This window comes from Mytilus edulis, chromosome 4 (assembly GCF_963676685.1).
Source record: "Mytilus edulis chromosome 4, xbMytEdul2.2, whole genome shotgun sequence".
Taxonomy (NCBI): domain Eukaryota; kingdom Metazoa; phylum Mollusca; class Bivalvia; order Mytilida; family Mytilidae; genus Mytilus; species Mytilus edulis.
In genome coordinates this window covers 15,918,349-15,945,747 of record NC_092347.1, presented here as the reverse complement: position 1 = coordinate 15,945,747, position 27,399 = coordinate 15,918,349, and the positions used below count along the sequence as shown (strand labels likewise).

Sequence of the window (27,399 nt, the reverse complement as noted above, 5' to 3'; positions counted from 1 at the left end):
TTTCATGTTGGTTAAAAAAAACACCCAATTTTTTTTTAATAATTTCATAAACACTGAACCTACTGTTGTAAAACTTTTGGTTTGCAATGATTATCTCACAGAATAAATGTTTTATAAGCTTTTCCCAGTTTTTCGCTATTTTTGACAAATTTTGTCATTTTTCACCCAAAAAATCCATGTTCCCACTCAGATATCTTGGTAGACTTTATAAAAATAATAGTCCTATAACAGCTAACAAAGAATAAGGCAATAACAGCTAACAGTAAATAAATTTTCAGAATAACAGATAACAAAGAATTAAATTACCCCATAACAGCATTTATCAGTTAAACCCCTTGCCCCCTCGTATATCTAGACTCTATTAGAGATGGAAAATAAATTATAAAAAATAAATGTAAGTAGATAATAAAAATGGAAAAGAGATTAAATTGAGAAAAAATACAGATCATCATCTGCAATGATTGATCATGATTCATGAATACTTTTTATTGCAGTCATATGTTTCCGAAAAATAACATCATGTCTATTCCACTGTTGATTTATATATTTTTTTTCAGCTTTTCCGAAAGTCTACTTTCGCTTTCGTTTGGTTGATTAATGTACAAAGATACCAAACAAACTATGAACAAGGAACTTTAAGACTCTTCCCCACAGTAATATCACAATAAGGTATGTTCTGATATACTTGTCTGAAAATTGCAATTCTTAAAAGTCAATTAGTCATTTATAAGGCATTGGGTCCATTTGTCAAGGGGTTGTTCTCTCTGGTACTCTGGGTTAATTAGCACATTGTTATAATATTGATGTAAAACATGTAAAACACAAAAGCTGAGGTTTTAACTGCATGAAGTTTTGAAAAATTTATTATTTTCAAAATGTTTAAAATTATATAATTGTCAATGACAGTTGTGTATTATAGATCTATGATAAAGCCTATTATGATATTATTGACTTCAACTCCAAGTTTATAACTGTAACTTATAAAATGATCCACTTAAAAATTTGTCTGTCATTCATCTTTGAATCCACAGTAAACATAAAAAAAATCAATTCATTTCCTTTTTTATGTTATCCTCATGAACACTGTGTTAAAACAGGAAATAATAGTCAATAAAATTGGAATTATGCAAATGACTTAGGTTTAGACAGATCTATGAAAAGGTAACAACATGATTCCTCCCTTTTTCTTATTTCCTGTTTTACTTAGTAAGCTTTGTCCAATTGGTTTTTTTTTTATTCACAATTTGAAATGTACACACAAAACAATACATCATGATATGTAAACAGAAACACATTTTTTTTATACATTGAAATGAAATATTAAAAGTTCAGACGGATGCTATTATTTTCATTTTATATAAGTCACATACATTTAATTCCAGGCAGGACCATAACCACAAAATCAATCATTTAATACATAAAATCATTACAATTACCTGTGTTATATATAATTTAGTGTTGTCAACGATTACTGGTTAACCGGTTAACTGTTGGAAGGACCGAATATGGAATACCCAAAACGCTAACCGTTTAACCCAACTTTTGTTTAAAATTTTAATAAATTTGATATGTGTATTGGAATCATAAAAGGGGCACTAGCTGTCAAATTCATGTTCACCGATTTTAATAAAATTCTCATATTTGAGTTTAAAACAATGTAAAACATTTATCCAAACTATTAAAAGTCTAAATTAAACAATCAACAGGGCAGGGGCATGAAAATAAGTAGCTTCGTTTCGTGTGTAATTAGTTAAGACGCCATCTAATTAACTATCGAGTAAATACAAAATATAAATGTTTATCATCGTTATTACCTGTATAATAATGATTTTTTTTGTGGATCGAATCAGTCAATCAAATGATTTATCTATGTTTCACTTTCAATGTTGACATTATTTTCTTTTAAATAACTTTACACATACAATTCACGTGTTATCAATCTCAAGCTAAGGGGTTAAATTGAAGTTCACATGCGTACGGATTCAATGAGGTCAAATTATTAACTTGTTGCAAGTGAATAATTCATAATAAATGTTTTTCAGCTTATTTTGACAAAATTGAAACATACTGGCTGCTAAAATCAATTTATTATTTCACTATTTGCATTTCATTAATGATTGAGCAAAAAAAATAAATATATTAGATTTTTTAGATTTTTTATAGCTAGTGCCCCTTTTTTAAAAATATTTTTTTTCTATTTAGAAGATTATCTTCGTGATAATTTATTTGACAGATCAATTGTAACTGTCCAGTACATTGATTGCGATTATAAATATAAAAAAAACAACATAAAATTGATTAGAACTTAGACAACTTGCATATGTCTATCCCTTATGGGAAAGATCTTAAGTAAACATAATTAGTATAAATGTTTTTTAAACAATAACTTTAAATTAGTAATCCGATTAAATTTTACGGTTTACTTCATTATTTTATTTTTGATCTAATATTGCCTACAAACCTACATCTGAATGTGCAACCTGCATCGCGTAAAGTTTTGTCATGCTATAAACAAAATGCTAACTTAAAAATTGTGAAAATCAATGTGAACGTAATTAATGCATACTTGATGGTACGAGTAGCATTCTTAATCAATCATTTCAAATTAAAACACTCCATATTATTTTCAGTGACTCGGTCGAACGATTATCCGAGTAACCGGTTAATCAAAACTGTTTGATTTGACAACACTAATATATAGAATGAAATTCAAAACAGTGTAGCTGTGGCCATTGATTGACACATTAAAATCATCCATTGACTGGGACAATTTACGTGAACGTTTGTCTGTAACGACCACTGTTCACGACGTACCTACAATAGACATTTAAACTGTGGGGTCACCAAAGGTTTCTTAACGCCTTTAATTGTAAAATAATTCGAAAAATTAATCAGGAATAACCTTTGTGTTTTGATTTATATAATTGATATAAATCAAAATATCGTGTTATTTCTGATTAATTTTTCTAATTACTTTATTTAGGTGTTGAGAACCTTTGGTGACCCCATAGTTTAAGTGTCTTTAAAAAGTACATAGTGAGCATTGGTCGTTACATACAAACGTTCACCTAAATTGTCCCAGTCAATGGATGATTTTAATGTGTCAATCAATGGCCACAGCTACACTGTTTTGAATTTCATTCTATATACATTTATTAAATGATATGAGCAAATAAGCCCTAATACGGATAAATCAGCAGGTGCTATACTGTAAACGTTTCACTGTCAATATAAATTTAATATTGCTCTTCGAACAGGGCCAATACAGGAACAGAACAGACAAATTTTCATTAGTAAATAACCAAACAAATTTTGCCTCATTTGAGAGATAAGAAAAATTACCGTAGGACAAATACTATTTATCTCCTTGAGAAATATCTCCCCATCATCTTTGTATGCTGGACAACTAGTTATAATATGTTGTTCATCTTCAAACAGTTTTAGAGTACATTTCTTATAAAGCCTTTGGTCCCTTTCTATATATAAAGTTTTATACCTGTCTTTTTCTATTTTGAGATCATGGGCACTGATTCTGATTTTATATATGGCACTTAGCCTTTGAAAATTGTTTAAAGATAGATACATTGTTTTTTTTTTAGAAAAACAAGTGTTTAGTTTGAAATAAGTATAATTTACTACTTTTTTGTCGAGCCTCCAACTTTTGTTGCAGAAAGCTCGACATAGGGATAGTGATCCGGCGGCGGTGTTAGCTCACTTCTTAAAAGCTTTATATTTTAGAAGGTGGAAGACCTGGATGCTTCATACTTTGTATATAGATGCTTCATGTTACGAAGTTTCTGTCAGTCACCTGTCCAATGTCCTTGACCTCATTTTCATGGTTCAGTGACCACTTGAAAAAAAAGTTCAAATTTTTTGTAATGTTGAATTCTCTCTTATTAGAAGTAATAGGATAACTTTATTTGATATGTGCGTACCTTGCAAGGTCCTCATGTCTGTCAGACAATTTTTGCTTGACCTCGACCTCATTTCATGGATCAGTGATCAAGGTTAAGTTTTGGTGGTCAAGTCCATATCTCAGATACTATAAGCAATAGGGCTAGTATATTCGGTGTATGGAAGGACTGTAAGGTGTACATGTCCAACTGACAGGTGTCATCTGACCTTGACCTCATTTTCATAGTTCAGTGGTTATAGTTAAATTTTTATACGACCGCAAAAATTTTAATTTTTCGTTGTATATTGCTATCACGTTGGCGTCGTCGTCCTGCGTCGTCTTGCGTCTTGGGTCGTTGTCGTCGTCGTCCGAATACTTTTAGTTTTCGCACTCTAACTTTAGTAAAAGTGAATAGAAATCTATGGAATTTTAACACAAGGTTTATAACCACAAAAGGAAGGTTGGGATTGATTTTGGGAGTTTCGGTCCCAAAATTTTAGGAATTAAGGGCCAAAAAGGGCCCAAATAAGCATTTTCTTTGTTTTCGCACTATAACTTTAGTTTAAGTAAATAGAAATCTATGAAATTTTGACACAAGGTTTATGACCACAAAAGGAAGGTTGGGATTGATTTTGGGAGTTTTAGTTCAAACAGTTTAGGAATTAGGGGCCAAAAAAGGGCCCAAATAAGCATTATTCTTGGTTTTCGCACAATAACTTTAGTATAAGTAAATAGAAATCAATGAAATTTAAACACAAGGTTTATGACCACAAAAGGAAGGTTGGGATTGATTTTGGGAGTTGAGGTCTGAACAGTTTAGGAATTAGGGGCCAAAAAGGGGCCCAAGTAAGCATTATTCTTGGTTTTCCGCACCATAACTTTAGTATAAGTAAATAGAAATCTTTGAAATTTAAACACAAGGTTTATGACCATAAAAGGAAGGTTGGGTTTGATTTTGGGAGTTTTGGTCCCAACAGGTTTTTAGGAATAAGGGGCCCAAAGGGTCCAAAATTGAACTTCGTTCGATTTCATCAAAAATTGAATAATTGGGGTTCTTTGATATGCCGGATCTAACTGTGTATGTAGATTCTTAATTTTTGGTCCCGTTTTCCAATTGGTCTACATTGAGGTCCAAAGGGTCCAAAATTAAACTTAGTTTGATTTTAACAAAAATTGAATCCTTGGGGTTCTTTGATATGCTGAATCTAAAAATGTTAGATTTTTGATTATTGGCCCAGTTTTCAAGTTGGTCCAAATCGGGGTCCAAAATTAAACTTTGTTTGATTTCATCAAAAATTGAATAATTGGGGTTCTTTGATATGCCAAATCTAACTGTGTATGTAGATTCTTAATTTTTGTCCTGTTTTCAAATTGGTCTACATTAAATACCAAAGGGTCCAAAATTAAACTAAGTTTGATTTTAATAAAAATTGAATTCTTTGGCTTTTTTGATATGCTGAATTTAATCATGTACTTAGATTTTTGATTATGGGCCTAGTTTTCAAGTTGGTTCAAATCAGGATCCAAAATTATTATATTAAGTATTGTGCAATAGCAAGAAATTTTCAATTGCACAGTATTCAGCAATAGCAAGAAATCTTCAATTGCACAGTATTGTGCAATAGCAAAAAATGTTCAATTGCACAGTATTGTGCAATAGCAAGAAATCTTCAATTGCACAGTATTGTGCAATAGCAAATATTTTCAATTGCACAGTATTGCACAATAGCAAGAAATATCTAATTGCACAATATTGTGCAATAGCAAGAAATTTTCAATTGATTGGAGTTATCTTTCTTTGTCCAGAATAGTAGTTGAATCAACTTAAATCATTGTTTTATACAATGCACAATGTATATTTACTTTTACTACCAACTGATAAATTAAAAAACTCTTTACCATTCAGTGATAACAAGCACTTTTTGTTACATTTTAATATTTTATGATGTATTTAAATGAGTAGTTATTGTTGCAAACTCCATTAGAAATTTGAATTGAGATCAGTTTTGAAAAAAGGGAAAGGGGGATGTGAAAAAAAAATGGTGGGGGGGGGGGGGGGGTTTAATTTTTCTCATTTCAGATTTCATAAATAAAAAGAAAATTTCTTCAAACATTTTTTTGAGAGGATTAATATTCAACAGCATAGTGATTGCTCAAAGACAAAAAAATTATTTTAAGTTCATTAGACCACATTCATTCTGTGTCCAAAACCTATGCTGTGTCAACTATTTAATCACAATCCAAATTTAGAGCTGAATCCAGCTTGAATGTTGTGTCCATACTTGCCCCAACCGTTCAGGGTTCAACCTATGCGGTCGTAAAAAGCTGTGCCCTGTGGAGCATCTGGTTGTGTTTTGGTCTGTTTTTCTCATACTATATGCATTAGGTCTACTATATTTGTTGTATGGAATGATTGTAAGGTGTACATGTCTAGCAGGCAGATGTCATGTGACCTTGACCTTATTTTCATGGTCAGTGGTCAAAGGTAAGTTTTTGAGTTTTGGTCTTTTTATCTAATACTATATGCCATAGGTCAACTATATGTGGTGTATGGAAATATTTTATGATCTGTATGTCAGTCGCCCAGGTTTTATTTGACGGTGACCTCATTTTCACGGTTCATTGCACAGTGTTAAGTTTTTGTGTTTTGGTCTATTTTTCTCAAACTATAAGTAATGGGTCAACTATATATGTTGTATAGAAGCATTGTTAGCTGTTAGCTGTCTGCCTGGCATGGTTCATCTGACCTTGACCTCATTTTCAAGGTTCATTGGTCTTTGTTTAGTTATCTTGGTCAATGTTAAGTTTATGTGACAGTTGTAATAAAACATAGCTTTATACTTAGGACTATCAACATAATATCAATGATTAGTATAGAAGGCGAGACATTTCAGTTGTTTAGTTATCTTGGTTAATGTTAAGTTTATGTGACAATTGTAATAAAACTTAGCTTTATACTTAGGACTATCAACATAATATCAATGATTAGTATAGAAGGCGAGACATTTCAGCGTGTGCACTCTTGTGTATCTGTTATTGTTTTGTTCAAAAATTTTACAAAACTATTACAAAGTTTTTATTTCACTGACTTGATCAAAAAGTTTAAGCTTATTGAATATTCAGCTTTTAAAAATGTAAAAAAAAGTGATAAGTATCATACAGTAAACCTTCTTTCATATTTTTATAAGACCGCAAAAATTAAACATTTTTTGGTCGTATATTGGTATTATGTCGTCGTCAGCGTCATCGTCGTCCAAAGACAGATGGTTTCCGAATAATAACTTTAGTATAAGTAAATACAAATCAATAGAATTTTAACACAATGTTTGCAACCACAAAAGGAAGGTTGGGATTGATTTTTGGAGTTATGGTCCCAATGGTTTAGAAATTAGGGACCCAAAGGGTTCCAAAACAAGTACTTATCTAGTTTCAGGACAATAAGTTGTGTAAAAACCAAAACAAGTATTTATCTAGTTTCAGGACAATAAGTTGTGTAAAAGTATTTCAATTGCTCTGATATTGTACCACAATGTTCATACCATTAAGTAGATGGTTGATATTTATTTTAAGGGTTATTGGGCAAACAGTCTAGGAATTAAGGGCCAAAAACAAGCATTTTTGTAGTTTCAGGACAACAACTTATGTATAACTGTATTGATCTCTCTGACATTGTACCACAAGGTTCCATATAACAAAGAGAAGGCTTTGATATAGTTTGGGGTTAATATCCCTGAACATTTAGGAATAAGGGGCCAAAAAAAGGCCAAAAAGAAGCATTTTTCTAGATTACAGGCAATTACTTAATGGATCTCTCTGAAATTATGTAACAAGGTTTCTTACTACAAAGGAAAGGCTGGAATTGAGTTTTGGGGTTCTTGCTCCAAGGTGGGAGGGGTTTTTCAATAAGTGAGGGGTCAGAAAAGGGGCCCAAATAAGCATTTTTGTAGTTTTCAGTCAATAACTTGTGTTTAAGTGTATAAATCTCCCTGAAATTATACCACAATTTTCTATACTACAAAGGGATGGTTATGGCGGGTTATGGCTCAAATCATTAAGCAATAAGGGGCAAAAAAGGGGGAAAACAAGGGTTTTTCTGGTTAAAGGACAATTTAGACAATTTAAAAGCAGTGTAAGGAAGGTAATGCAATTAAAATTTAAAGAATACTGTTATATATGTTTGATTACTTGATTACCTCCCTTACACTGCTTGTTTTCAAAAGTTTAAAGAAGAAATCTTCAATTGCACAGTAATGTGCAATAGATTTGTTAGATCTTTGACCACATTTATATTGTGACAAAAACCTATATTATGCGGTCGTATAAAGCTGCGCCCTGCGGAGCACCTGGTTTATGTTAAACCAATATTTCAACATTGTTAATACAACTGAAAAATACAAATGGAATCTAACAAGCTGTCCTTTTTTGTTTACACCTAAAATATACTTCATATATCTTGAATTGGATATATCCCAAAAAATCATTCATATAAATGTGCTGTAATAAATATTTATTTTACTTTCTTTCTGGCATGCTTCAGAGCTAGTTTAAAACATAGATTACCTGTAATTTCACTGCCATACATTAAAATGGGTTTTATTGTATGGCCATATAATGTAATAGAGTAGAAAAACTTAGGTTGGAAGATGATCAAGATCTTTGCAATTTAAAAACAGCTTTTAGTGATTTTTTGGTATAATTCTTCCTTTCCTTCCTTAAATAGCCCACTTAATATATAAATTTTAAACCTAAATACTTATAAAGACAGTAAAGTATGAATTCAAAATTGACCTTTCAAAGCTGCAATTACAATACATGTATCAATTATAAATTCAAGGTATAGAAGGGCATGTTGGATAAGTGATTTTTTTCTCTACTGCAACGAAGGTGGACAACAGTCGCAGAAGGCTATATATATAGGATAACAAAAGTCAAGGAAGGTGATAGTTATGCATTGCCTTTCTGGTGACAGCTGTTTCATTAGCAGTGTCAACAATTGATAAGTTTTCTGCTTAAGTTAGTTTGATAGGAACTTCTTGTGAAAGATCAATTGATATATTGTTTGAAGTTGCATAACTATCAGTACATATCAGTTTGACAACTATTTTGAGGCCCAATGCCCTAGTTCATTATCCAGTGACATTGAATTAATAAGCAATTTTCAATGTTAAGTTATCTGTTTAAGTTTAAAATAGGTTGATAGGAACTACTTGTTATATATCAATGATATTTAGTATGAAGTTGCATTGTTATTCGTACATACTACCAGTTTGAGGAATATTTTGAGGCCAGTATGAAGTTGCATTGTTATTCGTACATACTACCAGTTTGAGGAATATTTTGAGGCCCTGCCCACTTGTTTATTGTCCAGCAACTTTGAAATAATTAGCTATGTTGCTGTTCATTAGATTGTCTTTTTCTGAGTTTTATGCTGACATGCAGGCAATAGTTGGGGCTGATCTCGGGTGCTCCAGTAAGCAGATCCTGCTCCACATGTGGCATCCATCGTGTTGAAGTTAATGTTATTATAAATCCGGTAAATAGTCTAATTCGGTAGGTCACTTTTGTAAAAAGGGGAGGGTTTTGTAGTTACGACATAAGGAACATATCCGATATCATCTGTGAAATGGTAATTCCATAACGGTCCACCGACTCGTGATGGCGTCCGTAAAATTTACGAATGGATGATTTCAACTTCACCATTGACATGCACCAAGAGCTTAGAATATATAATAATGCTCACAACTCTTCTGATCTTTCCATCGGTGCTTTAAGAATTTAACTGTTAGTACATGTAGTTGCCTAGAAGATGTACTGTTTTCTCAATATTTTGTTCAGAAGAAAGATCAGATTTATATTTTTTTTTAAGTGACTATTTATTTGCAATTCGCAAATTTGAAAAAAATCACAATAATGTCATCAAGGATTTGTATAGTTCCTATATAAATCCTTGATGTCATTATACTGTTAATGCATAAGCATTATGTGATGCCTATCATTAAGAAAATAAAGAGATGTGGTATTACCTTAAACTTTTCTGCGTCCCACAAACCTGTTTTACCAAGAGACTCAAAACTGTTATTACTGGTGAACAGTATGTGTGTTAAAATGAAATGCACATTTTTCTCTTTGCAGAATGGCAGAGGGTGGTAATCTTCGTTTTCTTGGAGATACAGGTATTGAAGGTAAGATTTCTAAAATACTGTTAAGTTATAAAACCATCGTTACTGAAATTTAAAAAAAAGTTATTCATTATACTCAACTTTCAGCTTCTTAATCAAATTTACATTATGATTGAAAGTACTCATATTTCTTATTAGATATAGGAAGATGTGGTATGAGTACCAATGTCATTATGAGACAACTCTCCATCCAAGTTACAATTTATAAAAGTAAAGCATTATAGGGCAAGGTACGGCCTTAACACGGAGCCTTGGCTCACACCGAACAGCAAGCCATAAAGAGCCCCAAAAATTACTAGTGTAATGATTCAAACGGGAAAACCAACGGTCTACTATACCTATAAAACTAATTACATAGGTACGACGAACAAGATGAAGACCTTGCTTGCCATTCATTCAGCTTGATTTCTTCTATGGCTAAAATAATAACAGTATGTAGTTACATTAATCTCAGATTTCATTCATTCGAATATTCACCAAAACAATAGAATATTAGGAATTTTTATTTCAATATTTATATTATTTTTCGATGTAAGCAGATATGTTTTGGAGATGTATGTATAAGGTATAAAACCTTTAATTCATAGACCCATTGCTTTTTTTGTTATATTCTGCAATTAACGACTACTTTGTCTTAAGTTCAAATAAAGTGGCAGTAATTTCATGTCAAAACTATACCTTATCCTCACTCGTGCATGCTGAACTGAAAATTCAACATACCTTTAATTGCAAATTAGAGCACACTGGCTCCGGGAAGTTTGGCAGTACATAACCCAGTACTTCTGATCTGAACAACAGGGCAGGGCACATATGCCCTCCTATTAAAATTTTATGTACTTCTTTATTATTCATAAGAAACTTGCAACAAGAGTTCTACAGTGATCCCAAGTCCCCAAGCTTTCATTTGATATAAAAAATAACCCAATATTTAACCTATTTACAAAGAATATACAGCTATGCGTATGAATTACTAGCTATGTATTTTGTTTTACATATGTACTATTGTCCGGGCGGGCCTGCATTAGTGGTTCTATACCATAAGATTAACCTTGAGGGCGTTAGCCCAAATGGGTGCATTTTATTACTGCTGATATCCGAATAGTAACAAGTTATGGTTTGGTTCGCATGCTTGCTTTGTTTGTATTAAAGTTAGCCCAACCATTGTGATTAAGATTGACATCGACAAACAATTCGGGGATCTGATCCATTCAAAAACACGACGGCAGTTTCTAAACATAGAATATAGGGGTTAATGAAATTTTTGGCTTTCATTTAAAAAAAAATTAAGCAGTAAGAGCAAAACTGACATAGGTGGAAGTGTTTAACAGTTTAAGATCTGCCTATCAAGTAATTTCAGACTAATTAAACTTACTTTTGTATTACTGTCAAGGAATAGTTAATTTTTAGGAAATTTTACACGTTTTGGGTTACGTTTTATCTTTGTTCTTATTATAGAAAGAGAAAAAGTGTAAATCACAAAATTGTTCAGCAAAGTAAGATTTACAAATAGGTCAGATGCCTCAAACTGTAATTACAGGTGAGCGATATCAGGCTCTCATAAGCTTCTTGTTTTAAGAAGTGTGATATTGATATCCATGAAAGAAAACCTGTCAGTCCTAAATGTCATCAAAATTGTAATACACATAACCATGATAATAGATATACTGAAAGAGCTCAGTAGTCATTTTGTTCAAAGTTTCTTTTACCACGGTTTTTATTGAAAACTTTGGAAGTGACAACATGACTTTATGTTAGGCTAATTCAATTGATATATTGATATATATATATATATATATATATATATATATATATATATATAAACGCCTAAAAAAGTGTACACAACAACTCCAAATACAAAAAAAGGTAACTATAAATGTAATTATTTATAAATATTTCGGATAACAGATATCCTTCGTCAGTCAGATTCTGATGTGAAATGAATCATCTTTGAGTGTCGTTAGATTAAACTTTTACTAAATCTTGAATTATATACAATAAAAAAAGTCAAACCGAACATCAGTAAAGACGCTTGCACCATTCTAAAAAAATGTTAACATGACATAGGTTATATGGTTTATTACAACAGAGAGCTCATATATATGCTTTAAATACAAATAATAATGTGCGATTTGAACTAGCACAATTCTAAAACTGTATCGGGAACGACAATTATGATGGTATAACATGTATACGCATGATAACGTCTGTAAAATTACCAAATAGACAGCACTGAACGATCTAAATATTTGAAATTGAGAGTAAAGTAGTTACAACAGAGTCTGAATATTTAAACATCGTGAACAAACGGCCGTAAAAATGTAATAATATTTTTTTACTAAGTATAACTAGAAGAACGTGGCTAGGTACTTATACATCCCTCAAAAAATTAAGCAATTTAAATTGGTATCTTCAACAAATGTATTTAACAAATGAAAAAGGTTAAGAAAAAGAAACAGAGACTGTAATAATAAGTTATATAACCTGAATGTGAAGCACTACACGGAGTCGAACTACATCTTTTCATTTATCCCATTTGGTGCCAAAGTTGTTAATTTTCGTATCCAAAATCTTTCCCGAGCGAGTCTATCCTCCTTAGACCAAGCAGAGTTGTGGTCAATGATTTTAATGGTCAGTCGATTGAGATCTGCCTTAGTGTGGCCAGGGGATCTCAAATGTCGACTGAGAGGGAGGTCTGGCTTGCATTGGTAGTCGCTACGATGGCCGTTCATTCGTTTGTGAAACGGCTGTTCTGACTCGCCAACATACTGTTTACCACATTTACACTGTAAGAGATACACAACATTTGAAGTCTTGCAGTTAACATTGCAAAATATGGTGTATTCAGTGCCAGTGGAGTGACTGTTAAAAGTCTGGGTATCCAGTATTTGTTTGCAAGTCAGACATCGTTTGTTTCCGCAACCCTTGCAAGATCCCATAGATGATAAGCCTGCTTGAGAGGATAAATCAGCTCTCACCAGCAAGTCTTTAAGGCTTTTGGGCCTACGGAATACCAGTACAGGTGGTTCGGGAAAGATCTTGGATAGTTTTGAATGTTTTTCGATCTCTTTCCAATTTTCGCGGATTAGGTGAGATAAGTTGTCAAATTTTGGATGGTAATTCAACACAAAAGGCATCCTCTTGTTGACCTTTTTTTCTTTATATTGTAAAAGCTCATCTCGGCTGATGTTGTTAGCACGAGAAAAACCTTTATCAATGTCTTTTCTTTTGTAGCCCCGATGTTTAAGGTGACCGCGAAGTTCTTGTAGACGTTTTTTTGCAATATCGTTGGTGGAGCAAATCCTTTTTATTCGTATGGCCTGGCTGTAGGGAATGCTCTTGGTGCAGTGTTTGGGATGACAACTCAAAGGAGATAGATATTGATGTTTGTCTGTGGGCTTGCAATACAGATCTGTTAATATGAGCTCTCTGTTGTAATAAACCATATAACCTATGTCATGTTAACATTTTTTTAGAATGGTGCAAGCGTCTTTACTGATGTTCGGTTTGACTTTTTTTATTGTATATAATTCAAGATTTAGTAAAAGTTTAATCTAACGACACTCAAAGATGATTCATTTCACATCAGAATCTGACTGACGAAGGATATCTGTTATCCGAAATATTTATAAATAATTACATTTATAGTTACCTTTTTTTGTATTTGGAGTTGTTGTGTACACTTTTTTAGGCGTTTATATATATATATATATATATATATATATATATATCAATATATCAATTGAATTAGCCTAACATAAAGTCATGTTGTCACTTCCAAAGTTTTCAATAAAAACCGTGGTAAAAGAAACTTTGAACAAAATGACTATAACCAAGTGATATCGGAAAATGGCCAATATTAGATAACTTCGAAAGATTCCATTTCGAGGTTGATGAGGACCAGTTTCCATAATACATTGATATTGTAGCATATCGCCAAACCTGTTATTATATATATATACATTATTGGATGTAGAAAAAAGTTTTGCAGAGTTCATGTATTTAATTTTTTAGATGAATTTTGTATTTTGCAGATAAAGAGCCAACAAAGGTAGGTGAAAAATGAACATTTTAATTCGACTATTCTGTCAAAAGATAAGTATGTCAGGGGTTCGATGGTGATGGTAGACCGCCTTCAGAATCGTCCTCTTTAAAGGTTGAGATGAGGAGTCTTACAAGTGTTTTGCGAAGCCGTTTCGACTACCTCTAAAGTACGATCTACTCTCTCAGTTCATGGGAAGAATCAGAGATGTAGAATTTTCATCTGCATGCTTGATTACTGTCAGGAATTCCCTCAGTGAAGGAGGCTTTTCTGAAGGAGCAACCAAGTGTGTTGCAGGGTCAGTCAGACAATCTACAGAAACCTTTTATGACTCCAAATGGTATTTTTTTTGTTCTTGGTGTTAGTCAAGAGAGATTGATCTTCTCTCAGTTACTTTGCAACAGTTAGCGGATTTTGGCCTTAACTTTTTAAAGATAACACTCCGTCTACTATATTGGGATTTAGATCTTCTATAGCCGGAACTGTGTCTTTCAGGAGGCTCATATTTTGTTGATAATGAGTTTTTGTCTTTGTTGATTAAAAGCTTTTACCTTAATATTCCTCGGCAAAGGCGTTTGTTTCCTTCTTGGGACTTAGGTTTAGTCTTGAAGGTTCTTCAGTTTCCACCTTTTTAACCTTTGCATTCAGCCTCTTTCAAATATTTATCTTATAAATGTGGTTTTCTTATAGCTTCTGGTCGTAGAAGGATCGATATTTATGCCTTGTCATTTTTACGAGTCGCGCCTTCGCTTTGCGGCTGATAAGACATCAGTTAGTAACTTACACATCTTTTCTAGCTAAGAATGAATTAGCTGATTAAGGTTCTGGCCCAACTTCTTGGTTAATTACTATTCCTGCCTTACATGCTTCTGCAGATAATCAGGTTTTGTAACCTGTGAGAACTTTACTTTTGTGCCAAGCCTCGTCATCAAAATTAAGACCTGCCGTTTCTTCTAGTTTGTTCATTTTTATACGACCACAAAATTAAAAAAAATTTGGTCGTATATTGGTATCACGTCGTCGTCGTCGTCGGACGACCGAAGACAGAAAATTTCCGGATAATAACTTTTGTAAATAGAAATCAATAAAAAAAATTTAACACAATGTTTAAAACCACAAAAGGAAAGTTGGGATTGATTTTGGGGGTTATGGTCCCAAAGGTTTATGAATTAGGGGCCCAAAGGGCCCCAAAACAAGCATTTAAAGATTGCATATTTTGGCGTTAATATTGATTCACTTATAGGGTCTTTGCATCGGAACTAAACACATTTATTTAAAAACCAGTTGTTGGCATGACACATGACATGTTCTTCTCATATATGTTATGATGGTATGATACTAAACCCCTCACGGGAAGAATTGTGCCTGATATTCATATGATGAAGACATAAACTTTCAATCAGTTTAATTTGAAGTCTGGAGCTGGCATGTCAGTTAACTGCTAGTAGTCTGATGTTATTTATGTATTATTGTCATTTTGCTTATTTTCTTTGGTTACATCTTCTGACATCAGACTCGGACTTCTCTTGAACTGAATTTTAATGTGCGTATTGTTATGCGTTTACTTTTCTGCATTGGCTAGAGGTATAGGGGGAGGGTTGAGATCTCATAAACATGTTTAACCCCACCACATTTTGGCGCCTGTCCCAAGTCAGGAGCCTCTGGTCTTTGTTAGTCTTGTATTATTTTTAATTTTAGTTTCTTGTGTACAATTTGGAGTTTAGTATGGCGTTCATTATCACTGAACTAGTATATATATTTGTTTAGGGGCCAGCTGAAGGACGCCTCCGGGTGCGGGAATTTCTCGCTGCATTGAAGACCTGTTGGTGACCTTCTGCTGTTGTCTTCTCTATGGTCGGGTTGTTGTCTCTTTGACACATTCCCCATTTCCATTCTCAATTTTATTTATCTAGTTTCATTATTAATTCAGGAAATTTCTGACATTTCTGCTAAAACTATTTCTACCTGGATTTGCAATATGCTCATGTTGGCTTATAAGTCTGTTTCATCTGGAGTTTTAGCTAAACATCAAGTTTAATCTCATGAAGTAAGAGTCTTAGCCTCTTTGGACATTTTTTATTCTTCCTGTATATCGGAAATCATGTCATCTGTTTTTATTGAGGTCAGATAATGCCTTTTATAACCACTATTTACGCTCAATGCCTTTTCAATGTGACAACCTCTATTCTTTACGACCTTTAGTTGCTGCTCAGCAAGTTGTTTTCTTCCTCCTAGTGAGGTGGATTAAGCGCTTCGTTAAATTCTGTTATTTAAATTAATGAAAATGAGGTATTTAATGTAAAAACAAAAAAAATAATAATTTTAGAATCAAAAATTAGTTTTGTAAATTGAATACTCACCTTCATAAATCAGAGGTACCACCCCTCCCCATCATCCCACTAAGTGACTAGCATTTCAGAAACAAATGATGAAGGATTATGGCGCGCATGCGTAAGGTGGAAGAAGTTGTCACTTGGGTTTTTTTTTCTGGCTGGTATCAGGTTGAAAATGCAGCGAGTGGATTGATATCTTAATTTATGTCGGTCAGTATTTAATTTACAAAACTAAATTTTAATATTTAATTTCTTTCGACGGACAATGTTCAGATCCGAATTAACGTTGCTATTCATAAATTTGTGTTTTCAAACAAAACAAAACCGGGTCCTTATGTAGTAAACAACATTGGCAAAACCGGGTCCTTCCACTAAGACATGGCCCTTTTCTTTTGATCGAGAGTGTTTCCAGTGCAAATACATTCTTTTATTCAAAAGAGCACTAGCTATGAGATACATAAAAAATCTCAAGTATGATTTTGTTTTGTTCAATTATTAATGAAAGTGAAATAGTGAAATAATTGTTCGCTTTTAGCAGCCAGTATGGTTCTATTTTGTAAAAAAATAAGCTAATAAACATTGATGATGAATTATTCACTTACAAGTGAATAATTCGACCTCACTGAATTCGTATTCATATGTACTTCAATTTAATCCCTTGGCTAGAGATGGATAACACACAAAATGGCCTTCAAAAACATTCTTATACAGGTGAAAACGATGTTTAACATATATTTTTAATCTACAATATCACTGGTATTAAAGAGATAATAGTAACTGCAATTACGATTATCCCAATATGGCGACGGTAGATATAGGTAAAATCTTTACACTCATTTTTCTTAAATGTAGCATGCTTTTGTCAATAGTTACTCAGCTGCAAGGTTTATCTATACCATTACATCATATTTGAATCGTAACGGTGCACTGGAATCGTCTGAGCGCTTTGAAAATTGCCGTTGAAAAATTCGGTATGATAATCGTAACTCTATGGTATTTTTCTTCTTTGATAATCGTAATTTTCTTTATCGGATAATAGTAACTGAAACATAATAAATGTGTCTTTCAGCATTTCAATGGTATTTTGTGTGTTAAAAATGCAAATGTCAAGTTTAACGATGACATAAACGCATATAAAAATAAATGAAGAAACTTACAGGTTAATATCTAGGACAAATTTACCTATATATATATATATATATACAGTCATGGGACTAAAGTGAGTTCCCAGTAAAAAAAAGTCCTATCATTTCAACTTGTATATCTATTTATAACTGACAACAATATGCATAACCTTTTAGTTTAAACATATTTTACTTGCAAAAGTAGCAAAAGGGATTGGACACAAGTTATAACAACATTAGAGACGTCCTCTCCCAATATAAATATAAACACAAAGTACATTAGATAATGGCGAAAAAAAACACAACATAGTAGTAATGCATGTAATACATACTTCAAAAAAAAAAATAGAAATAAAAAGAAAAAAGAAAAAAAAAATACAATATAATAAGGAATAATAATGAAACAACTAGACTGAAGTGAAAGGTTGTAAAGTAGAAATTTAGAATGTTAATTGACTGCTTAAAATCTTTGTGTTATTCTGATATAAGATTGTACGGACTCAAAATGTCTTTGTTTTGCTGAAAAGAAAGGTCACCGTCACCAGCTAAAAGAAGCTCAATGGATATAGCATAACTTTCTAATTTTGAAAACAGTATTTCTCTGGCTTCGTTGTGAAGAGCGCACTGTAAAAAATAGTGTATACTATCCTCTACAGGGTGGCCACAGCTGCATGCGGGACTGGGTTTAATATTAACACGATGTAAATCTGAATTTAAAGAACTGCACATATTTCTCAAACGTGTATGAATGATATTAATTTTCTATCCCCACAACTAAAATAGGAAGGTGGCTGTATCAATTTGGACTTCATCTTTCGTTTAAAAATATTTATGTTTTGGACGTACGTATGTCGGGGGGAAGGCTATTCCATTCAAAAGTAGTGGATGGGAAAAAGGATTTTCTAGTTATGTCTAGTCTATAACCGGGTACTACATAATTATTACTGTTTCGCAAATCGTAGTTAGATACTTGACCAACAAGCGGGGGCATTAAATCACAGAGATAATCAGGGGTAGTCTCATTATGTATAGAATAGAACATATTGAGCATTCTGGTTTTTCTTCTGTTCACAAGCAATTGCCAGCCAGTTTCAAAATATATAGCTTCCCGACTAGCAAACACGGGCAACCCAGTTACTAACCTCCCTGCCTCTAACTGAACATGTTCTAAATTGTCGGCTTCTTGTTGAGTACAACCATCCCATAACTCACATGCATATTCCATAACGGGTCTTATAAAATTTAAATATATACGAGCAAGATAATTTCTATTCAATACATATTTCAATTTTTTAAGAACATTTAATCTCGTGCTTGCACACTTTAAAATATTTTCTATATGTGTATGGAATTTATCATTGGAATCAAAAGTAATCCCTAGTGTTTATGACAGGAGACAAATTCTACTAATTGGTTTTGAAATTCTATTTCAATATCATCTGGGGAAGTATGGCAGGAGAATATCATAGCCTTTGTCTTATTAGGGTTAAAGTTAATAAGCCAATCTTTAGACCATGCTGAAATTTGTTCTAAATCGCTGTTTAAGACATCCTCTATAGTGTAAGGGTTATTGCTGGAATAAGAAAGAGATGTATCATCAGCAAACAATCGAGTTAGACTTGTCAAATTATCAGCTATGTCATTTACATAAATAAGAAATAGTAGGGGACCTAATACAGAGCCTTGCGGAACTCCTGCATTAGTATTATCAAAAGGCGAATAGGCATTTGAAACGAAAACGCTTTGTTTTCTATTTGAAATATAACTTTCAAACCATTTATACAAATTTCCATCAATACCATACGCTTTTAGTTTTATTTAGGGGCCACTATGCCATACCCTATCAAAAGCTTTCGAGGTATCACATAATATAAGAGATGTTATACAGCGATCATAAAGTGACATGCATATCCTATAATAAATTTCTATTAGCTGGTGAACCTTTTGATATATACATGTACCTGTTAAAGATACGGAAAATGAAGCAGCTGTCGAGACAGCTATTGTGGTAAGTAGATATTTTGATTTTTTTCAAAGTTTCAATGTTGTGTGCGCGTTTAAGTCCGTTTTTGTTTGGGTTTTTTAAGGGGGAGGGGGAGGGGGGATTAGCTATATCCCATATCCCAAAAGTGCAATCCTTTCAATTCATTGCTCAAAATGAAAGTCACGTATACCACATTTTCATATGTCATATATATGTTTTGCCACAATATCACGTTTATATATAAATTCTGCGCGAAATGAACAAAAGTCTCCGTCAATAACTTTATAACTGCATTATCGGATTTAACAGTTGATACCTTTATCGGTAGGTATGAGTCTTCATATTTCCCTTTTCCTTATAATTCAATAAATATAGCCGTCCCCTTTGATTCCCTTTTTTCTATTTTATACTGATATAATATATGATTTTAAAAATTTACTTCAAATGTTTTGATCAAATACCCATGTATGTTAGGACGTTTCTTTAAACAGTGTGTATGGTAAAGGATCTAAAATAGTTACAGTTTATTGTTACTATTGTTTATTGTTACTTTTGTTTATTGTTACTTTTGTTTATAGTTACTTTTGTTTTTTGTTTTTTTTTAGCCTTACCTATAGTCTTAATACGAAGCACTTGACGGACTGAAAAAAACACACACAAATATGTATATTGATAAATTACATCAGAAGGCATAACATGTACATCATCACAGTCGGAACTTGTTTAATTACAAATATTTTTATAGATTTTACAACAAATATTTTGTGCTTCAGAAAAATACATGACAATTAGGTTAGGCTAATTTTTGTTTTCATTTAATAGAAAATAACTTATTGTATGGCAAGTATGCAAATACAAAAATGTTCCTTGTTTAGTACCTTCAATATTTGTCTCTACAATATCTTCCATGCATATGTATGCATCATACTTTTCATATACCGAGTATTTATGAATTTTTGAATTAGTTTGTTTCTAATATTGCGGAATATGCGTTATTTTATTCTCCACTTTGCAGTCATTCTTTGAATAAGTATTCCTTGTAAGACAATTTAAAGCCACATCAACTTCAATTCTTCATTTTCGGGCTTTTGGCCAAACTATAAGAGAACACAAATCCATGTTTGTCAAAGAACTCCACGTTACTTAATTTCATAATACACAAAAAATCCCAACCTTTCTCTATTCTTATATAGCATTAACTGTTTAAAGGATGTCATATTGTTATAATTCAAAATTAAATTTGTGTTGTTTATAGTTATTTTCTGAGATATCGAAATTTCAGTGACAGTCATGAAGTAGCTAAAATGCCAAAAAAATATGGTATGATTAACAACGAGACAACTTTCCACAAGAGACCAACATGACTCAGATATTAACAAAAATAGGTCACCGTACGGCCTTCAACAATGAGCAAAGCCCATACGGCATAGACAGCTATAAAAGGCTCCGAAATGACAATGTAAAACACTTTAGACGAGAAAACTAACGGCATTATTTATTAAAAAAACTAAATTTTATGATATACTAGTATGTAGATATAGGAAGATGTGGTGTGAGTGCCAATGAGACATGCAACTCTCTATCCAAATAACAATTTATAAAAAGGTAAACCATTATAGGTCAATGTACGGCCTTCAACACGGAGCCTTGGCTCACACCGAACAACAAGCTATAAAGGGCCCCAAAATTACTAGTGTAAAAAAACAATAGCATAACATCACAACATCGAAAAACACACGTTAAAATATCAATTGGCAGACTTAACTCAATCAAAAAACATAAATTAATACACATTTGTAGCTGTTTTCCTAAGAACTGTTAATAATATATGCATAAAAAGAAATGTCATAAGATGTTGGAACGTTTCGTAAATAATTCATCGACATAACTTCATTATATGCTATTAGATATATGTTTTAAGTGTCAATATCAATAAAACACTTTCCAGTTACGATTATCTTTCCATTTTTAAATACCATAATTACGATTATCTTTTTTTCCGAGTTACGATTATCATCCCGAATTTTTCGACGGCAATTTTCAAAGCGCTTAGACTAATCCAGTGCACCTTTACGATTCAAATATGATGTACTGGTATAGATAAACCTTGCAGCTGAGTAACTATTGACAAAAGCATGCTACATTTAAGAAAAATGAGTGTAAAGATTTTACCTATATCTACCGTCGCCATATTGGGATAATCGTAATTGCAGTTACTATTATCTCTTTAATACCAGTGAATATGAAATTAAACAGACCATGCAAAATCTAATTGCTCGAGTTGTTTAATCTATTTATATCTATATTTATGTTTATATCTCTTATATGGTCATCGGAGGTGTTCGGGGTCAACTCGATAGTTAATGAGATAGCGTCTAGACTAAAATACACACGAAACGAAGCGTCTTTATATCGAGCTCAAAACCTGTATTAAAACTGTTTATTTTTAGGCCGTGTTCACGATTTTTTAATAAAAATTATATTTACTATGATAGCAATTATTAATAAAGTTCTTTACAGAAATATTTGTCTAAACTTGATATATTTATTTGTTATAAAATTTCGTAGCTGTATTAACCCCTTATCAAGACTCAAACCATCATCATTGCCGAACACATAATTCATTTGAAAAAGTCTTCCCGATTCGACTGGACGTACACAGAAATGTTTGCCAGTTTCTCTTTACTCAAACAACGATTCACTCATAAATGCATTACTAAAAAAAGGGTGAAATTGTATTGTTTGTCTAGTATCTCATATCCGTTAAAATACACTTAGAAATAATAATAAAAAAAAAACTTTACCCCTCCCTTTGCCAAATACTCCCTGGAGAAGAAATACCATTTGAAAAAAACAGAAAAGATAGAAATGTAGTGATCCTTAACAACTCAATCCTTGTTCTTCGTCTGTAAGCACACTGGTGCAGTCTACGTTTTCTAATGCGTAATCGATACATCTGTAGTATCTGTAATCATCAAAATGACTTTTATAAAGGAGCAACCACTTAACTTCAAAAAGGGGGGTATGTTTTTTTTCTGAGTCAGATTTTTTTTCGCGTAAACGTTGTTTTTTTATTCAGTTTTTTTCGATGCTAGCAATCAAATATTTTTTTTTTCAATATCTAACATTATAAGGATAATGTATAGGGAAACTGGATTCAGAATATTTTTATTATCCTCTGAATGACCAGAATATTTTTTTTCAAATTGGGATCAGAATATTTTTCAAGGAAAAATCCCCCCCCCCCCCCCCCTTTTGAGGTCAAATAGACTAGTCGTTCCCTAACTGCTAGAAAAGTTGTCATTAAAATTTGCATTAGGTTCTACGTAGTGAACATTTAAATGACATATAGTTTACTAGTGTGAACAAATCTTATGTACAGGTAATTAAACAAGGTGTATAGATGTGAACAAATTTAATGTGTAACCAGTGTACATTACATTAAACTAATTGTAAACATGTTTACTGTACATGGCGTTTGGTGTGAACACGGCCTAAGACTCTCAATAGTTTTGATAAATGTTTTACAATGGTTTAAATCAAATATGATAATTAGAGTGAAATCAGTGAACAAGAATTTGACAGTTAGTGCCCCTTTAAAAAGAAAGCGATAATTGGAGACATAAGACTAAAAGGACAATCATGGCTTAAAATAAACCAAACAACAGTCTGCATAACACTTCCAAATACAGTTAAGGTCGACCCTTTGCATCAGTAATTTGTTTCAATATACAAATGTACAAATATACTGTAGAATTGATGCAAACAAAACAAATGTAACAAAAGCTCAAAGGCATTAAACGAAAAGCTTTAATTTATTTAATGACAAATATGTCTCTTCTTACAGGAACATCATGTCATTCAAGGCGTTGAAGCTGAAAAAATAATGTTCTTCTTTACCGAAGAAATAAATGAGGAAGAAGAAAAAAGTCAATTAAAAATTGATCGACGTGAAAATCCTACCGAAATTCGAATTTGTGGAAGAATGAAGGACAAACATATCTCCGATGCATTCATGCAAAGAATGACACTTGCATCTGATAAACTTGAACACAAAGTTATCCATGGAAATGGTGAACATGTTTTAGAACATGTCAGACGATTAATTCAGATGTACCGCCTCAAAACAGAAGTTTTACCTATTCAATCAGAAAAAAATAAAATTGTCAGAATATATAGTCTGAACAAACAGGATTTAATCACTGTTGAGAATGCATATGAAGATCCGAAAAATATTCTAGCTGAACATCCCTTTTCACCAGCAGTTGCTAGTGAAAAACAAAGAAGTTTTAAAGCGAAGACAGAAGAAGAAAAAATAGGCTCATTTAATCGAATTGAGCCTGACGTCAAGTATCAGTTTAGCACAAAAGAGGGCTTGCTCATCAAATTATACAAAAAGCCAATCACAAGGTTGAATGTAGATGCTATTGTTAATGCAGCTAATGATAGATTAGCTAATATTGGTGGAGTGGCTGAAGTTATAGAAAAAGCTGCTGGTCAGAGATTGAAAAGAGAATGTGAAACCATTATACGGAAGCAACACAAAATTAGTGATGGTTTAAATGTAGTTACAGTAGCTGGAGATCTTAACTACAATGGTGTTATCCATGCAGTTGGGCCTAGGTGGTATGACTATACGGAAAAGAGTAGATGTCTTAAAGTACTTTCTACTACCATTTTCAACATTCTTGATACTGCAGAATTTAAAAGATACAGAACGGTTGCAATGCCTCCAATAAGTTCCGGTTTGTAAATGATTAATTACACAAACATGATAAGAAACTTTGCTATGAGGGTATACGCCAATGAGATAGCAACCCAAGAACAACAAAAATTTTAAAAAAATTAGCTAAGTTTTATAGTATTCAATAAGGGTTCTAAAAACAGATAAAAGTAAAAAAATCACAAAAATACTGAACTCAGAAAGTCCCTAAACAAACAGCAAAATCAAATGATAAAAACACATCAAACGAATGGACAACAACTGTCATATTATTCTTGACCCGGTACAGGCATTTTCAAATGATTATACAATTTGAAAAACTCTGAATCAGCCCGATTAAAGATACACATTGTAATTATTGCGAACCCAATGAAGAATTTTCACAGATAAATCTCCAATAGTTAAGTCTATTTAAATTTGTGTGAGTTCTATTGTTCTCTGTGTAGTTTATTCACTTGGACCTTGTGCATATTATGTTTGCTGTATGGTCTTTTTTTAAGACTTTATTGTCTTAGGGTTTTGATTTATATTTTCTATTGTGCAAGACGTTTGTATACAAATAAGTGACAGATTCAATGAACTTCACTGCTACAAAATATAAGCACACGAAACAAAATTAGTTCTTGTTCTAGATTCGAAATTTGTAACTGCATGCATGTAGTACTATATTATATCCATTAACAGGAATATTTGGTGTACCTAAAGATATGTGTGCAGCCATGTACTTAAAAGGTATTTTTGAGTTCAGCGAGCAAAAAAAGTTTGAATCACTACAAGAGTTTCACATAATAGATATCAATGATGAAGTCTTAGAAATGGTGGAGAATTGGCATAAAAAGTTTCAAGACAACCCAAAATGTCTTGACGTTGATTCAGTATGTAGATTGACAGGTCAGGATGGTAACAGATTTTCTGGTTCATATGGAAAAGGGGACAACAAAGGAAGATATAGACCAGAAAGTGCATCTAGATTTTCAGGCAGTAGAAAGGGGTACGATCAAAGGGACATTAAAAACGATCACGACAAAAATGACGTAAAGTACGCTCATGATACAAGGGACGTAAAATACAATCACGACGGACATGCTAGAATAGTTAATAAAGATAAAGACAAGTTTATTCTAAAGTTTGATAAAACTGATATACATATTTACAAGGCTGATGTATTAAAGTTAAAGAACATTGATGTGATTGCTGTTAGTGAAGATCCAGAAATAAGTGGGAAGGGGGCGTTATCCACAGTATTATTAGATGCAGGAGATGTAAAATACAGATCAGAACACAAAAGTCTCCGAAAATACTTAGGCCGGACATATTCAACAGGAGAAGTGTTGATGACAACCTCAGGTGAAAATTTTTCTTTTCATCACGTTTTACATGCTGTTATTCGTCGGCAAGGGGTAGATACCGAACGAATGTTTCAGATAAGATTGCATGAAACATTCAGAAAAATTTTGGAGAAGGCACATCAGTTGGGTTACCCAAATAAGGAAACAAAAAGAAAACGAGGCATCAGACTAGCACTTCCATTAATTGGAGTAGGTAAGAAATAAGGTCACATTATTTATACTTTCTCGGTTATTTCTTACACCCCGCCACTGAATTGCTGGGCCTATAAAGTTACCATGTTCGTCTTTTCATCATTCTGAAATTAAACCATGACCAACTATTTCTTCAGTGGAAGCCAGTACGAGTTATAGCGCATGATGTTTATTCCTTAATCGATTATCAGTCTATCATATCAAGACATCATGTTGAGTTTATAAAAACAATGTTGACACTCGTGAATAATTTACTGTCAATCCTAACTAGGCAATATCATAATCATATGATATTGTAACATGTTTGATTACGCATAAATGTATACGAGTTGAACTTTTTTAAACTGACTTAATTTTCAACAGATTAAAATCGATTTTACTGAATTTCAAACATACAAAATAAAAAGTCGAAAAAAGGACAAACATAATAGTATAATAACAAAATATCATTAAATGTATTGTCTGGCAATATTTTATACAAGCAATTACATTTGTGTATATTATACATTATAAGTTTAAAACTGCTATTTGTCAATTGCATAATAAGGTTGCAATTATGAGGTTTTTATTATACTAGATGTAACTTTCTTGATTTCAGTAACATGAATAAGAAATGTGCAAATAAGAAATTTTGGAAAGTTTGGATGTTCTGACAACTTTTTTCTAAAAAAAAAGTCAGTTTGCAATTGACACCTACAATGTTCTATTTAAGTCAGTCCTTTCATTTTTCTGTTTTGAAAACTATCAATACTAGATGCATTTAAAAACTGTTCGACGCTTCATTCATCGTAAACAACTATATGTAAATTTGAAATTTGAAAAAAAGAGGTACAAGTGATAAAAAGAAGGATATAATATATATTTCTTGTATTGCTTATCTCCTAAAAATTGCAAAAACATTAACAAATTTTAACGTTAAAATTTTACAATTTTTTTAAGTCCTACTTATGTTTCTTAAATTGGTGTCATTGTCAATAAAAGTAGAAATAAATTCAAATCCAAATTTGGAAATTAATTTTTAAAAAGAACTTTTCTACTGATTGCAATAAGATACTGATATTATTGCATATCTATTGAATGCATGGTCTTCCAAAAACTGCATCAGTTTAGATTTTAAAATCTACATATATACAAGTTAATTAGACCTGCAAATAATTTAAAATAAGCAGGAAATAAAAATAAAAAAAGATTAAAAAAAAGCAGCTTATTACGTTTATCATAAATATCTAATAAAACATATGTTTGCAGAAATTAAACGTGTCTTCGGTTAAGTGCATTGTTTTTGTAAATTAGTTATCAATGGTACCAGGATTATAATTAAGTACGCCAGACGCGCGTTTCGTCTACATAAGACTCATCAGTGACGCTCATATCAAAGCATTTATAAATCCAAACAAGTACAAAGTTGAAGAGCATTTAGGATCCGAAATTCCAAAAAGTTGTGTCAAATACGGCTAAGGTAATCTATACCTGGGATAAGAAAATCCTTAGTTTTTCGAAAAATTCTAAGTTTTGTAAACAGGAAATTTATAAAAATGACCACATGATTTATATTCATGTCAACACAGAAGTGTTGACTTC

The 27,399-nt window shown here is 32.3% G+C and overlaps 1 protein-coding gene across 1 annotated transcript in view; it reads left to right on the top strand.

Moving 5' to 3' along the window:
• The first annotated feature begins 562 nt into the window (after positions 1 to 562).
• LOC139519079 (uncharacterized) overlaps positions 563 to 27,399 on the top strand; it is a 39,875-nt gene continuing 13,038 nt past the window's right edge. The window contains exons 1-5 of the mRNA XM_071310867.1: positions 563 to 669; positions 10,028 to 10,077; positions 14,106 to 14,122; positions 23,402 to 24,299; positions 24,962 to 25,819. Of these exons, the coding sequence (XP_071166968.1) occupies positions 10,029 to 10,077; positions 14,106 to 14,122; positions 23,402 to 24,299; positions 24,962 to 25,819 (1,822 nt within the window). The 5' untranslated portion in view covers positions 563 to 669; position 10,028. The remainder of the gene's footprint in view (positions 670 to 10,027; positions 10,078 to 14,105; positions 14,123 to 23,401; positions 24,300 to 24,961; positions 25,820 to 27,399) is intronic.